Source organism: Setaria italica, chromosome I (assembly GCF_000263155.2).
Source record: "Setaria italica strain Yugu1 chromosome I, Setaria_italica_v2.0, whole genome shotgun sequence".
In the NCBI taxonomy this organism is placed as follows: Eukaryota; Viridiplantae; Streptophyta; class Magnoliopsida; order Poales; family Poaceae; genus Setaria; species Setaria italica.
The window spans coordinates 11,755,276-11,769,797 of NC_028450.1; the positions used below are offsets into that span (position 1 = coordinate 11,755,276).

General features: G+C 43.6%; 2 protein-coding genes across 3 annotated transcripts in view; one reads left to right on the top strand and one right to left on the bottom strand.

Annotated features, from left to right (window-relative positions):
- Positions 1–1,201: 1,201 nt before the first annotated feature.
- LOC101781380 (protein MRG1) lies at positions 1,202–8,949 on the top strand. 2 transcript variants are annotated; one of them, XM_004952203.3, is made up of 11 exons: positions 1,202–1,470; positions 1,745–1,798; positions 1,958–1,971; positions 2,308–2,453; positions 3,028–3,066; positions 3,196–3,233; positions 4,022–4,126; positions 4,688–4,767; positions 6,775–6,944; positions 8,262–8,346; positions 8,429–8,949. In XM_004952203.3, the coding sequence occupies exons 1-11, from the start codon at positions 1,315–1,317 to the stop codon at positions 8,508–8,510; spliced, it is 969 nt and encodes a 322-aa protein (XP_004952260.1). In that variant the 5' UTR covers positions 1,202–1,314; the 3' UTR covers positions 8,511–8,949. The 2 variants fall into 2 exon arrangements, with proteins under 2 accessions (XP_004952260.1, XP_004952261.1); XM_004952204.3 differs by having other exon boundaries at positions 1,203–1,470; positions 3,031–3,066.
- Positions 8,950–9,648: 699 nt separating this feature from the next.
- The window catches only part of LOC101782043, a 10,573-nt gene continuing 5,699 nt past the window's right edge, over positions 9,649–14,522 (bottom strand). The window contains exon 3 of the mRNA XM_004952205.3: positions 9,649–10,076. Within this exon, the coding sequence (XP_004952262.1) occupies positions 9,914–10,076 (163 nt within the window). The 3' untranslated portion in view covers positions 9,649–9,913. The remainder of the gene's footprint in view (positions 10,077–14,522) is intronic.

Sequence of the window (14,522 nt, forward strand, 5' to 3'; positions counted from 1 at the left end):
GTCTTCACGCCTTGTAGTTTCTTCACTGGATATGGCATATTTTATTTGTGCACTTGTGTTTCTGTTATGAGGTAATGGAAATGGAGAACTTGCAAAATATTTTTGTGGGTAACCATATCATCTTGGCAGCCTCTCTTAGAATGTTTGTAGTTCCTTGTTTAAATTTGGATCCTCGTCACCTGAAGAGACAATATATCTCAGTCTAGCAAGCAAGATGTAGCTTGCAATGATCTGAAAATTTTTCAAGTTTCCATATATACAAGCATGGGGCCGTAGAGAAGGCAAATGACGAGACATTGTATTGCAGTAATTCTAAAGATGCAAATAATTCTGATGTTAAAATCTTTATAGCTTTATCAATGCAGTTTGATTCTCACTGCAGTTTGATGACACGACCAACCTATGAACTGACTACAATGCTGTTATTTTGAGTGAAGAATTATACCATTGATTCAGTACTGGGATACAAATGTACATTGGTACGTTGCCTCCAAAATGACACCAACCTATGGCAAAAACTAATGGCACTAATATCATCGATGAATAAACTGTGATGATCTTTGTTACTATGACAAAACTAGTAATCCTCTGTTTCAAAAAGTAAGATGTTTTTTTTGTTTGTCCTATATTAAACTTATCTAACTTTAACCAAGTTTATAGAAAAATATATTAACATATTTCATGTTGAATTTAAATTAAGCTAATTTGATGTTGTAGATATTGGAAATCTCTATAAACTTGGTTAAATGAGATACGTTTGACTCAGTACAAAATTAAAAATCATATTTTTAGAACGAAAGGAGTACTATTTTTAACTGTTTTTATTTTTTTGGTACAATATTTTTTTTGGTATGGGAAGCCCTGGAGAATTTTTTTTTTTGAGTTGCAAACAATTCACAAGTTAGTCAAGACAGGTCTACGCGTACTGTGAAGAGAAAAAACATTAATTATTCTTCAGAAAAAATTCATCTCCTCCTCCCCCGTTAAATTAAATTTTACAGTTAATATTAACTAAAATGAAAAATTGAATTTTATTTTTCATTTTAATATTAAAATTTTCGTTTTCTCCAGTAAGTGTTTTTGCATGTTTCGCTAATTAAATTAAATTTCACTCAATCGCGGCAGCAGGCAGTTGCATTTGGGCCCATCCAGTGTCCAAATCAAAGAAAGGCGGCCCATTGGCCCGAAACTGTTACCGTCGGTTTTCTCTTCCTCCCCCCCGTCTCTCCCCTGTCCGGCTGACCCCTGTCCCCTCCTCCGCCGCTCCCACTCCGCTCCCCTCCCCTCCGCTCCGGTGAGAGGCGAATCGAATCCATGGGGAGCTCCTCCAACACCAACGCGAGCGGCGGGGGCAGCGATAAGGAGGAGAAGAAGGAGGACAAGGGCAAAGGCAAGGACTCGTCGGAGCCGTCCTTCAAGGAGGGCGACAGGGTCCTCGCCTACCACGGCCCCCTCCTCTACGAGGCCAAGGTTCGCCGTCGCTTTCCATTCCCTTCCCTTCCGGCCATAATGATGACGGCCTGGATCCGAGATACACTCACTAGTGAAGCCTGCACTGTGCCGTGTTGGGTTTCCTTTCTCCCCCGTTAGGGTTACAGTATCATCCGGCCCCGTCGGTCCACGATTCTCTTCCGCCTGCGTACATTGAGCTTGCTCTTAGGGTTTAGAATTTATCACTCACAGATTTTTTCTGGGCTTCTTCAATTCACTGCTAACGGAATTTTCCCCCTTCCAATTTCACAAGGTTCAAAGAATCGAAAATCTGGAAGATGAATGGCGCTACTTCGTCCATTATCTGGTAAGTCTAAGTCACTACATTGTGTAAGCATGCTTAAATGCATTGTTTCCGCATGATTTCTTCCTATCCTAGCCGCCAGGATATTTATTACCCACATATGAACTTGCATATACCTGGCAGATTTTCTACTTCTCTCTAATTCTCTGTCTTCTCTTGTAGGGATGGAATAAGAAGTAAGTGTTTCATACTCCACGAGTGGATGGATGTTAGATAAGCCACCCCCACCCCCCCACCCGAAAAAAATCATGCACATATCTTTTCTGATGTTTCTTAGAGGTCTTAGTAGCAATACAACCCATTTTTAGTGCTGGCTGCTGTTTAAACGAACCACTGCATTGCCTTTTGAGGTTAACGACCATATTTTGATAGTGTTTCTTATTCGTGAGTAATGAGTTCATGTCAAATGCTTGTTTTTGTTGTCATCACACTTAACTAGTTGCCCTCCCTGCTGTTCTAATTCACCAAGCACACATTCTTCTTAACATATTCAATTTCCAATGTGTATATAGCTGGGATGAATGGGTTGCAAATGACCGCTTATTGAAATTGACGGAGGAAAATGTCCGCAAACAACAAGAGCTTGAAAAGAACCAGGTTGTTGACAAATCCATGAAGTCTGGACGGTCGACACAGCATAAACTGAAAGGCGCCAATGGTTAGCTTGCTCTCGTCTCCCTATGTTTCTCTACGAACTGGTAGCCTGTGATTGATGGCCAGGTTGATAGGTTCTAGTCCTATCCATGATACATTGTATGCTGAACTGATGCTTACATTATCTATTCAAACAAATCTTTCTCTAGTATATGGACAAGTGTGGATTGCAGTCCAGTTGGATTTCTTGTTGTGTTAATAGTTCTGCCAAATTATTAGCGTCAGTTGCTTGCTATCTGTGGGAGTGTCATGTTACTATGAAGAATTCATCTCTTCTTTGGTGCCTAGTTTAGAGTAGAATCAAGAATGGCGAGGCATTGGGATGTTGTAGCTATAGCTGAACATTTTGATCATTCAACATTGACAGATCAGGCTGAAATTGCATGCTGGGGAGTGATTTTGTGAAGATAATTTTTAGTTACCGATCCATTGCCGGAATAGTTTGTGATAGGATGTGACTGACGTTTGATATTAAACAATTATGAAGTTTAATAAACTTCTTATAAGAGATCTACAATCTTCCTGTTCATGTCTTATCGTCTTTACTTGATGTCTTACTGACTATGATCATTGCTCAGCAGATGCAAAAGCTGATAAAGACGACACTAAGAGTCTCGGTGAGTGCTTTTAGTATTGTCTGTGTCGTTTATTACCTTCTGTTAGTTAAACATTACTCTTTTTCGGCTTTGACATTTGCGTGATGTATTATATTTGTCTAATTTATCTTTATCATTTTGAAATTTCAGTAAAGGGGAAGAAACGCAAGAGTCAGCCTGGGACTGAGGTGACTATAATTCCTTAATCTTCCATGTCACAATGTACTATTTTCCATGAAATTCCTTTTTTTTCTTTTTATTGGTCCAATATGATACTAAACTATGCATTTTCACAGAGTATTGTTGAGCAAGTGATTTTTCCCTTTCAGGCTCTTGCTAATTACTAATACACTTGTTACTTTGTTTCTATTCTTTGGTGCCGTTCAGTTGCATCTGTTACTTTTTCATTTATTGCAATTTGCCAAATGAAATGTTGTGTCTTCCATGCTCTAGTTCATTTTCTTGGCGTGGAGGGCCCATAACCTGTATTTGCAAGCACAAAAGTTTTTGGAAATTATGTGTATTGGCTGGGAATTTTTTCCCTTGATTGTAACTTACATTTTTGAACTGGCTATGTCCTTTTCTTTGCGACAAGTTAATGATATTTTTTTTTCTTTTTGTAAGGATGATCTCATCATTTTATATCTACTTCCACATCAGAAAATATTGGGCAACTCATGGAGATGTGCTTTTTAAGCTGATCCAAACTCTGAAATTCAATTTTCAGACTTCAAGAATTCTGACACGAATTAATCCCTGAAAATAAAAGCACTCAGAATGTTGGATACTTGTTCATTCAAATGGGGCGATCTTATATTCATTTTACCACCACAATGAATTTGTTTCCCGCACCCACCCATAATAACACAAACTATTAAAATTCTTTGTTTAAGATGTCTTTCTCTGGCAAGTTGACAGATTGTGACAAATCACCACTAGTCTTGTAACATAGGAATTATTATATCTGATGATTCAGGAAAAGGAAAGAAGATCATCAGAGAGTCTCCTAGTGTCACAGTTTCCTTTGACACTGAAGAAGCAACTTGTGGATGATTGGGAGAATGTCACCCAGTTGGGTAAGGTATTTAATACTTCTCTGTCTGTGTCGCCTTTCATTACTGTCTCTGAATGTACAGTTTAATGTTTCCTAAACTATGTAGTCTGGTACTTTGTGTTAATTGGCTTGGAAATCCAGCAGCCCAAAGTGACAAGCTCATTGAAAAAAAAAGCCTTTGTGCTCCAGCTTGAATATTAGAAAATAATAACATATCTGTAGCACCAAAATGATGTACTCTAATTAATATTACAAAACACTTGCTGAACTAGCAGTCAAATAAGAAATGCCACCAGTCCTCCATTACTTGCACATTTCAATAAACACACATCAGACCTCAAGAGCTGATTTGTCCATGCGGTAGGATCCCAAAAAAAAAAATACTGTAAATGTTCGAGCTTGCATTTGTTTTTCCAGACCCACTGATAAATGGGGGAAATATGATTATCAGCTGAAATAGCAAGTTAACTTAGTGATAAATGGATCTGAACGCCTGATGACAGGCTTTTCTTTCTTTGAAATGTATAACCATATTTGCTTTGCATTGCTATTCATCCTGAACTACCATGAGATTTGCTTGGCCTGCAGCTTGTAAAACTACCACGGTCACCTACTGTTGATGATATTCTAAAGAGATATTTGGAGCACCGGGCAAAGAAGGATAACAAGTGAGTATACTATGCAGACATGATTCTTATTTCTTATGCATACTTTTGTTTCTTGTCTCTCATGGGCTTGTGCAATAGCATTACCTGAACCATGATCTCTCTTTTCTGGTACCATTATAGAATGTAACTTCATTGTGCCTAGCAGCAAGGGTTGTTCCCATCAGGATGTTGGTATAAAGCTGGCTTCTAACCCTGCAAATTCCTTTACCATTTGGACAACTTTTGTGATTAGTTTTGCAATAAGTTTATAGTTATGTTGGATGTCCATTGTCTTCGTCTCATCATTGACTATAGAGAGAATTCCCTGTTTGACACTGGATTAAATTGTGGTTCCTTCTATGCCCCTGAGAAAATTTTGCTTCCTTATTTGACGCCATCTCTAACTTTTATGCTTTTCATGACACTGTCGTCCATTTGACAGTTAAGTGCAACTTGAAAAGACGACTTGCCCTCGTGTGCCATATACAGTATGCATACATATTTGTGCAACGAAAAAATTACAAAAAAGGTTCAATGCATGATTTAAATATTTTTGCACTAACACATATATGTAACTATTCCTTTCTTTCTTTTTTTGAGCTATGCAATTGTCGATACATACACGTAATAAATTATTTTTTAACTAATCACACATAAGAAATAGAGGTGATATTCCTGAATATATATAGCAGAAGTGCATATACTGTCCACAAATCAAGTAAATTTTTTTAACTAGTAACTTTTCAAACATCAGGTCCAAAGACAAATATACACGTATCTCACAATCCGTGTTCATACATACACAGAATTCATCAAGTCCAAAATATCGTTATGCAAAACAAAAGAAAAAAAAATCACTTATCCATCAAGTCCAGTGCTTGGAGTCCAATTATTGGGCGCGAGCGGGCTGATAGATACGGCTCCCATTATCCAGTGCTTGGAGTCCAATTATTTGGCGCGAGCAGGCTGATAGATACGGCTCCCATTATCCAGTGCTTGGAGTCCAATTATTGGGCGTGAGCGGGCTGATAGATACGGCTCCCATTCCTCGCCGTATCCTCCTACGGCGGTAGAGGTAGCTCCGGGGATTTCGGGTTCCCATGCCGCCGTTCTCGCGCGCTACGCTGCTCCCGCGCGTGACGAGATGAGGCATGTTGTCGTAGCCACCCGTGCCGCGGTCACCAGTCAGTGACGGCTCCACCGCGTCCTCATGGTTGAATGTTGCGCTAACCTGGGGAGAGGGAGGTTATTTTGGCCCTCACATCTAAAATCTGACATGGGACAAGGAATAAGTTGACGGAATATGCTAACGGATAGATGGCAGTGCTATGAAAGGCATGAAAGTTAAAGTTGGTATCAGATAAGGAAGCAAAATTTTCTCAAGGCCATAGAAGGAAGCACATTTTAATTATCATTCAGCCAAAAGAAATATAGTATTTAGTGTTTTATGGTATTCGCTTATTCATATTGAAAATTTTAACATTACAATCCTCTCAATTACATCAGTGTGCTGATATTTTCTGACAGCTTCAGCTAATGAAATAACAGCTCGATTATTCATATTGGTAAACTGCGGCTATTCAAACTCTATTATTATGCTACAGTTTTTATAATTACATTTTATCCTGGTCCAAAGTAATTTATCATTCATCTAGTTTTTTAAGTTATTTTTGGTTTGGTTGTGAAAGGGCTTCTGGCCTAGCAGATAGAGCACCTGAGTAGCGCTAGCACCCAGCAGGCCTGGGTTCGACTCCCCATGGGAGTGAATTAAAAGGGGCTGGATTAAAACAAAGGTCCCTTGCTGTGCAAACTACCTTCAGCTGCCGGCGCGGAGAATGCCGCTTGGGTGCCTTTCGGGCTTTTTCTAGATCCAGAAGTGGTTTAGGCTTCTTCTTAAAGCAACATCGTGGGGCAGTCTTTCCCCCGGGATCTAGTTTTTTTTAAAACAATTTCATTTTGGTCGTTTGTCAGTACCAAGCATTGGTTTTCCCTTCTATAGTTATAGCTTTTCTATCTTTTGTGTTGAAGGATAAATGACTCCTATGCTGAGGTTTTGAAAGGATTACGCTGCTACTTTGATAAAGCATTGCCCGCAATGCTTTTGTATAAGAAAGAGCGAGATCAGTATACTGAAGAAGTTAAAGGTGACGTCTCACCCTCAACTGTATATGGAGCTGAGCATCTATTGCGTCTTTTTGGTATGTCCAACTGCCAATTGCATGAGACTTTATGTTTTTGGTTTATTCTTTGATCATTTCCTTCTGTTTCAGTTGGATATACTCTTGCAGAAGTCATAGACAATTATGTTCATTGTTATACTATTATACTATTAATTGTTTGTTTTACCACTAAGGCATTTATTCATCTCATTTTTGTTGTATCTTTTAGTGGTAAAATAGGAATCTGAATTGGGATGGTGAGAACCTGTCTTAGTGACAAAAATGAAAATTTTGCAACCGATTTTATCATGGCTGCTGATACTGCAACGTTGTAATTCCCATGCCTTATTTCCCGCTCACTGGTACTTTGGCCATGGTATTCCTTGTTATTGTTTGCTGCAGCTCTTGCACACCAGGCTCTTTGAATTTCGTACTTAAGGCAATGCATCATCTTCATGGTAGATAGGTCATAGGTATAGTTGTCCTTAGATCATTACACGGTGCACTGTGCTGATGGCTGTTTGTGATGTCAACAGCTGAAGGTGAAGGGATTTGGGAGAGGGAGATAGATACAGTTGGTTTAAAAACTTGGTTAATTCTTTCTTGATAAATTTCAAAGGGTAACAGTTGTCGGTGGGCCTCCTAAAAATGCTGGAGAGCCTAAGTATGGAAACTTTTTGAGAGAACACTCAAAAGAAGTTTGGAGAAAAAGAGGCGTAAGTGGTTTGCCATCCTCCAAATTCCTTGTTTGAAATTCCAATCTGTGCTGGAAGAGACAAAATAATAAAATGCTTCTGCAAAGAAACAAAAACAAATAACAATTTGAAAAGGTAAGTCTTTCCCTAAAAAAACTAATTCGTTACTACTGAAATTAAGTACTAAAAATTACTTCGTTACTATGGAAATTAAGTACTTGAAATTTTACAGGGTGGTAGACCATCACGGCATCACCATTTCTGGTCTTTGGTGTTTGAACTTTGAATGCTGTGGGACTTGATAGGGGGCACATGATGATGTTTGGGTGGGTGTGCAACTGTGCATAGACCACATCCCCTTCCTCTAGATGAATGATAAGCAGTCTTTTTTTTTTGGGATACAGATGGGGTGGTTTATATGAATGTTATTTGTTGATATGGTAATCAACTAGCAAGGCTTCAGTGTGAGAAGACTTCCCCAAAACTATAAAAGTGACGAATTTGTTTTTTTATATGCGCACCATATTACTAACATATGGCTAAGTATAATTGATATTGCTTTGTTTAATAGTTAGTTTTCGCCCAAGCATGTTGTGTCTGTCCATGCCCTTGTCTACTTAATAAGTAAGTATTTAAAGTGTTTGCTTGCACCACTTTGCAGTGAAATTGCCGGAGTTGCTTGCTTTTGTCAATATGGAAGAAGATGCGCTGAACAAGCTACAGCAGAAATTGCTGGACATTCTCAAGTATGCTATCTTGCTTAGTATTATGCTTGTATGTTTCCAAACTGGTTTACTTGACTAAACCATTTGATGGGTTTGCTGTCAGGTTTCTTCAGAAGAATCAGAGCACCTTCTTTGCCTCTGTGTATGATGATCGTAAAAGTGCTGATGGATCAAAATCCAAATGATGGATCTGAATGTTTTATTATGTAACATCTTGTGCTGGACTTGTTGCGTAGGTTTTAGTCTGCCATTGTTGTTTGTTATGGGCATCATTTAGGACTCTGCCATATGAACATCGTCAACTAGTGTGCATTCAAAGTTGTAGGATAGCTTCTGTAGATGTGTGGAATCTGGTACTTGAACTGCCATATGCATGTTGTAATTTCTTGAAATGTTGTTTGAGCTAAGATGGCTGAGTTGTATTGTCATTTTGAAGGTGGCCAATGGAGACTGACGGAAATCCTCCCTCCCTACAATGTTATACAGAGATAGGGTTGTATTATTATGGTCATTTGCCACCCTAAACGTGTTTGCGATGGGGGAATTTTTTTTAACATTGATGCATCCTGTTCTTAAGTGAAGTAGTTGTAATTTAGTAGTGATTTTTGGCATTCTTCAACTTTATTTCAGGAGTTCGTAACCTTTTTTCTTATTATGGAAGTTCCTCCATTGACAAATTCACCATTTATGCTAACCCGGTTCTACTATGTTTGTCCGTGGTCTCGAAATAAGTTCCGTAAGGCATGGGTGATTTTATATTGTTTTTTTTCTCAAAACTAGTGCTTGGTTTTAGTGTCTGTCAAAAACAAAAAAGTAATTGGTTGGTGCGCATTGTGTGCTATGGATAAACATTGTGCAACGGCACTGCAATGTTACGAAAGAAAGATCAGACTAATGCTACGAAGAGGCTGGAGCATCAATGAACTGCTCACCGCTGTCAATATAATGCTTGAAGTACTTAGCCGTCTTGATGATGCTTGTGTGTACACCGTACAGCAGATATTTTGCACGTATTACAAGCCAAGCGTGTTTACTTGTACGGTTTTTTTCCCTCTCTGGATCTTCTGTTCCTAGTTGACCTGTTGGCTGTTACTGTTATTACTAAGAAAGTGTCTAAATGCTCTTAAGGTGGTATTCAGTGTTAATCTGAGCAGCTGCCTTCTATATGTGGTCTCAAGATGCGGGGGCTGACAGGCTGTTTATGGTCACCGCATGTTAAAGTGGCAGTATGTTTCAGGATTGTCCTCACTTCTTGACATTCCCGTTAGAAGTGATGATGTATTGTTCTCGCAGAAAATGCATAAACTTGCAGATATCCAGTAATTGCTTCTGAATAAGTCGATTGATCAAAATACTTATAAATGGTGAGTTGATGTGATAAGATAACACGAACATTTTTCAGTCAGATTGGCATTTCACATGAAAATTAGTTTCAGCGTGGGTAACACCACCAAAATTGCTCGATGATGCATTTCTAAGGAATTCTAACCAAATACAGGGGACTATCTAATCTGTGTACCAAAGCTTCAGCAAACTTGTGACCTTTAGAAGTATATGCATGACTACTGGATGACAGATCAATGTGTTCTCAACTTGCAGCCACCAAATTTTGGAGCTTCGATCTTGGTTGAGTCGCATTGGACGCTTTATTTGAAGGCTCAACAGAGCTGTTCCCATCGACAATACAACAACTGATTGGCTTCTCAACCTTGCCAAATGGCACAGGTTTACGAGAGTATATCTCAACGAATCTGCAGAGGAAGTAGTAAATGCCTTTAGTGGTTAAAAATAAAAGGTACAAAAGTGTTCAGATAATTGGACAGCAAGTTATAAATACATTCTCAGAAACTTATCCGTGTGCAGTAATACAAAATCTAAGAGTAAGGCACATTGTAACATAATGAATAAAGCATTAATGTAAACTGTGAAAAGTTAACTGCAACAAATGGGGAAAAAAGATTTTGTGGAACAGATCTGCCGAGTCTAATATGAGAGATATCTCCGAAATAAGAAGCTGATAACCTTTAAATTCATTGGATAGGGAGTTTTTAAGGCGTGTTCCAAAATAGCTGAAGAGAAAAGGAACATATGAGAAGAGTTAGGAAGAGGAAAAACGAAGGCATCAATGCTCTCAAGTATTACATAGACATAGAAAAATAGTTTGGAATAAGACGGTGTAATAGGGACATGTACAGGCTATTCTGGAAAAACTAAGCTACTATGCCCACTTGATCGGTTAAGCAATGCACTATTTCTGAAGAGTTAGGTATTCTTTCCAATGGCCTTTGGCTTCAGATCATTGTACTTCCAATAATTGCTTCAGAATAAGTTGATAGATCAAAGTACTTATAAATGGTGGGTTGATGTAATAAGATAACACGAGCATTTTTCAGTCAGATTGGCATTTCACATGCAAATTAGTGTCTGCAGACATGTGGATGAACGGAAGAGCAGGATGACTAGAAGATTTCAAAAAGGAAAAAGTCTATGTAACCCCCCAACGTACTAAGGGTCGATCACATCACCCCCTCAACTACAAAACCGGATGTTTAACCCCCCGAACTGCGCAAAACCACTTAAATAACCCCCTGAGGTGGTTTTGCATAGTGGTTTTGCCATGTTAGCACATTGAGGTGGACTGAAATAATGACATAGACTAGCTGATACGTGGACGCTGCTTGTAAGTATTAGAGTGCAAATCTTATCTATTGGGCTAACCCTAGTGGGTAGCTATATAGCAGTCATACATGGGCCTTAATGGGTCATAATACACACATCACATACACCAACACTCCCCCGCAGTCTGAACTACCGACGCAGCGGAGTTGCAGACTGGACATGAAAAGAAAGGCACACAGCCCCCCCACAGACGCAACTAGCCACAGGTGATGTTGAGGCTGGAGCGAAACTCGGTGAAGGCAGGTGACGGGAGGCCCTTGGTGAAGATGTCAGCAAACTGAGAGGTGGTCAGGACGTGGAGGACCCGAACATCGCCGATGGCGACCCGATCCCGGACGAAGTGAAGGTCAATCTCCACATGCTTGGTCCGCTGGTGCTGAACAGGGTTGGTGGAGAGGTACACCGCACTGACGTTGTCGCAGTAGACAAGAGTGCTCCGGGAAGAAGGGGTGTGGAGCTCGGCAAGGAGCTGCCGAAGCCATGATGCCTCGGCCACGCCGTTAGCGACAGCGCGGTACTCCGCCTCGGCACTGGAGCGGGAGACCACCGGCTGACGCTTGGACGACCAGGACACCAGGTTGCCGCCCAAAAAGACGGCGTAGCCGGAGGTAGAGCGCCGAGTGTCCGGACACCCGGCCCAGTCAGCGTCGGTGTAGACAACGAGCTCAGTGGAGGGAGACCTGTGAAGGAGGAGGCCGTAGTCCACAGAGCCTCGGAGGTAACGGAGTAGGCGCTTGAGAGCAGTGAGATGGGGCTCCCTGGGATCATGCATGTGGAGACAAATCTGCTGAACCGCATAAGTGATATCCGGCCTGGTGAAAGTGAGGTATTGAAGGGCCCCAGCCAGACTCCGGTACGCAGTAGCATCTGTCACAGGAGTGCCGTCGGCCTCGGACAACTTGGCCTGAGTGTCAACTGGAGTGGAGCAGGGCTTGCAGTCAGTCATCCCAGCTCGCTCCAGGATATCAAGAGTATACTGCCGCTGGTGAAGAAAGAGGCCAGCCGGACGAGGCTCAACGGTGACCCCAAGAAAGTGATGGAGCACACCCAGATCCTTCATGGCAAACTCCTGCTGAAGTGAGGTAATAATCCGCCGGAGGAGGGACGGACTGGAGGCAGTGAGGACAATGTCATCAACATAGAGCAGCAGATAAGCAGTCTCAGCACCATGGTGATAGATAAACAGTGAAGTATCAGACTTGGCCTCCACAAACCCCAGCGTCAGTAGGTAGGCAGCAAACCGCGAATACCAAGCTCGGGGGGCCTGCTTGAGGCCATAAAGTGACTTGTTGAGCTGGCAGACCATATCAGGCCGAGAAGAGTCAACAAACCCCGCTGGCTGGCTGCAGTAAACAGTCTCAGTCAGAGTGCTGTGCAGGAAGGCGTTCTTGACGTCGAGCTGATGCACGGGCCAGGAGCGGGAGAGAGCTAGTGAGAGAATAGTCCGGACAGTAGCTGGCTTGACCACCGGACTGAACGTCTCGTCGTAGTCGACACCAGGGCGCTGAGTGAAACCCCGGAGAACCCAGCGAGCCTTGTATCGCTCGAGGGTACCATCAGCCTGCAAGTCGCAAGTCGCGTCACCATAGGGTGAACGTGACGCGGGTGCCGGTGTAGTAGAGGCGGATGGTACACCGACGGCGCGACACGAGCAGTCGGGGCCGGTGGAGGTGGTGGTGGTGTAGGCGTCGCCAGCGGAGAAGAGTCCACCGGCGATGACTGAGGCGGCGACGGCGGTGGCGGGGCCGGCTGCAGGTCCAGGGGAGCCGGCCGCGCCCGGCGCTGGTAGACGCGCACGAGCTGCGCAAACCGGACAGCAGGTGCTGCGGGCGGTGCCACCGGTCCCGCGCAGGGCGAAGGGGGAGAAGCAGCACCAGAGGCCGGCACCGTCGGACTCGTGCTGGGCGCAGGGTCAGGGACAGCACCGGTGGACGTCGAGCCCGAGGAGAACCACGGCGGAGCAGTACCTGCAGAACACAACGGTAGCGGTGGCTGGTCCACCGGGTCAGTGGGAAACAGGGAGGAGAGATCAGGGTCGGAGGTGGAAGGAGGTGGGGAGGTGGTGGAGTAAGGGAAGACGGACTCGTCAAACACCACGTGGCGAGAGATGAGGACCCGCCGAGAGGAGAGGTCAAAGCAACGGTACCCCTTGTGATCCGGGGAGTACCCGAGGAAGACACACTGAGTCGAACGGGGAGCCAGCTTATGAGGAGCGGTGGCTGCGGTGTTAGGATAACACGCACACCCGAAGACCCGAAGGTGATCGTAGCGGGGGGAGGTACCGAAGAGAGCGTGGTGTGGAGTGGGAGCGGGGCAGGCAACGGAAGGTAGTCGGTTAAGGAGATAGGTGGAGGTGTGAAGACTCTCAGCCCAGAAGGGGGCAGGGAGAGAAGACTGGAACAGAAGAGAGCGCATGGTGTCGTTCGTGGTACGAATCATGCGTTCAGCCTTACCGTTCTGGGAGGAGGTATAGGGACATGACATGCGTAGGTGCACGCCGTGAGAGAGGAAGAACGCACGGGAGGTGGTGTTATCAAACTCGCGGCTGTTGTCACATTGGACGGCCTTGATGGTGAGACCGAACTGAGTGGACACCCAAGCGAAGAAGTGGAGAAGCGTGGGGAAAGTATCAGACTTGGCACGCAAGGGAAAAGTCCAAGAATAATGAGAGAAATCATCAACCACAATAAGATAGTACTTGTAGCCAGAAATGCTCAGAACAGGCGATGTCCATAGATCGCAATGTACAAGATCAAACACATGGGTCGCATGTGAAGAGGAGGTAGGAAAAGGAAGTCGAACATGACGGCCCAGTTGGCACGCCTGACACAGGTGCTCATCATGAGCCCGAGTACATGGTATGTCGGAACTACGACTAAGCTGTGTCAGGACAGCACGGCCAGGATGACCTAGACGCCGGTGCCATGTAGTGGAAGAAGCTGTGGCGGCAAAAGCGGCTGAAGAAGCGGAGGGCGAAGCGGAAGAAGTGGACGCAGGAAATCGGAGGGAGTAAAGGGGCCCGGTGCTGTCACATCGGAGAAGAGGTCGCCGGGTAGCCAAATCCTTCACAGTAAGACCAGAGGAGTCAAATTCAACAGAACAGGAATTATCAGTGGTAAAACGGCGAATAGAAAGAAGGTTGTGAACCATGGAGGGAGCAACAAGAACATCAGAAACCCGAAAAGAACCGGGAGTGTGAGCGGTACCCACGGAGGTGACAGGAAGACAAGAACCATTGGCGACCATGATGGACGAAGGGTGGGAGGAAGAAGGAGGGTGAACGGAAGAGAGTATACCAGGGTCGGGTGTAGTATGGAAAGTGGCACCCGAGTTGGCGATCCAGTCCTGACCGACTGGAGGAGTCAGGGCCATGGTGCCGAAAGAGCGTGCCAAGGCTGTCGGGTCCCACCCGACAGGCCCAGGCGAGGCCCCGGGAGGTGGAGCCCACGGCGACGCAAACGGAGCAGCCGGGACAGCGCCAGCGAGCATGGCGGTCGGTGGACGAGGCTCGCCTCCGG

Bases quoted from the DNA above. Each gene is read 5' to 3' on its own strand.
- LOC101781380 (XM_004952203.3), top strand. From the start codon at position 1,315: ATGGGGAGCTCCTCCAACACCAACGCGAGCGGCGGGGGCAGCGATAAG. The intron at 6,945-8,261 runs GTATGTCCAACT...ACCACTTTGCAG, and splicing joins GCATCTATTGCGTCTTTTTG to TGAAATTGCCGGAGTTGCTT. The intron at 8,347-8,428 runs GTATGCTATCTT...GTTTGCTGTCAG, and splicing joins AAATTGCTGGACATTCTCAA to GTTTCTTCAGAAGAATCAGA.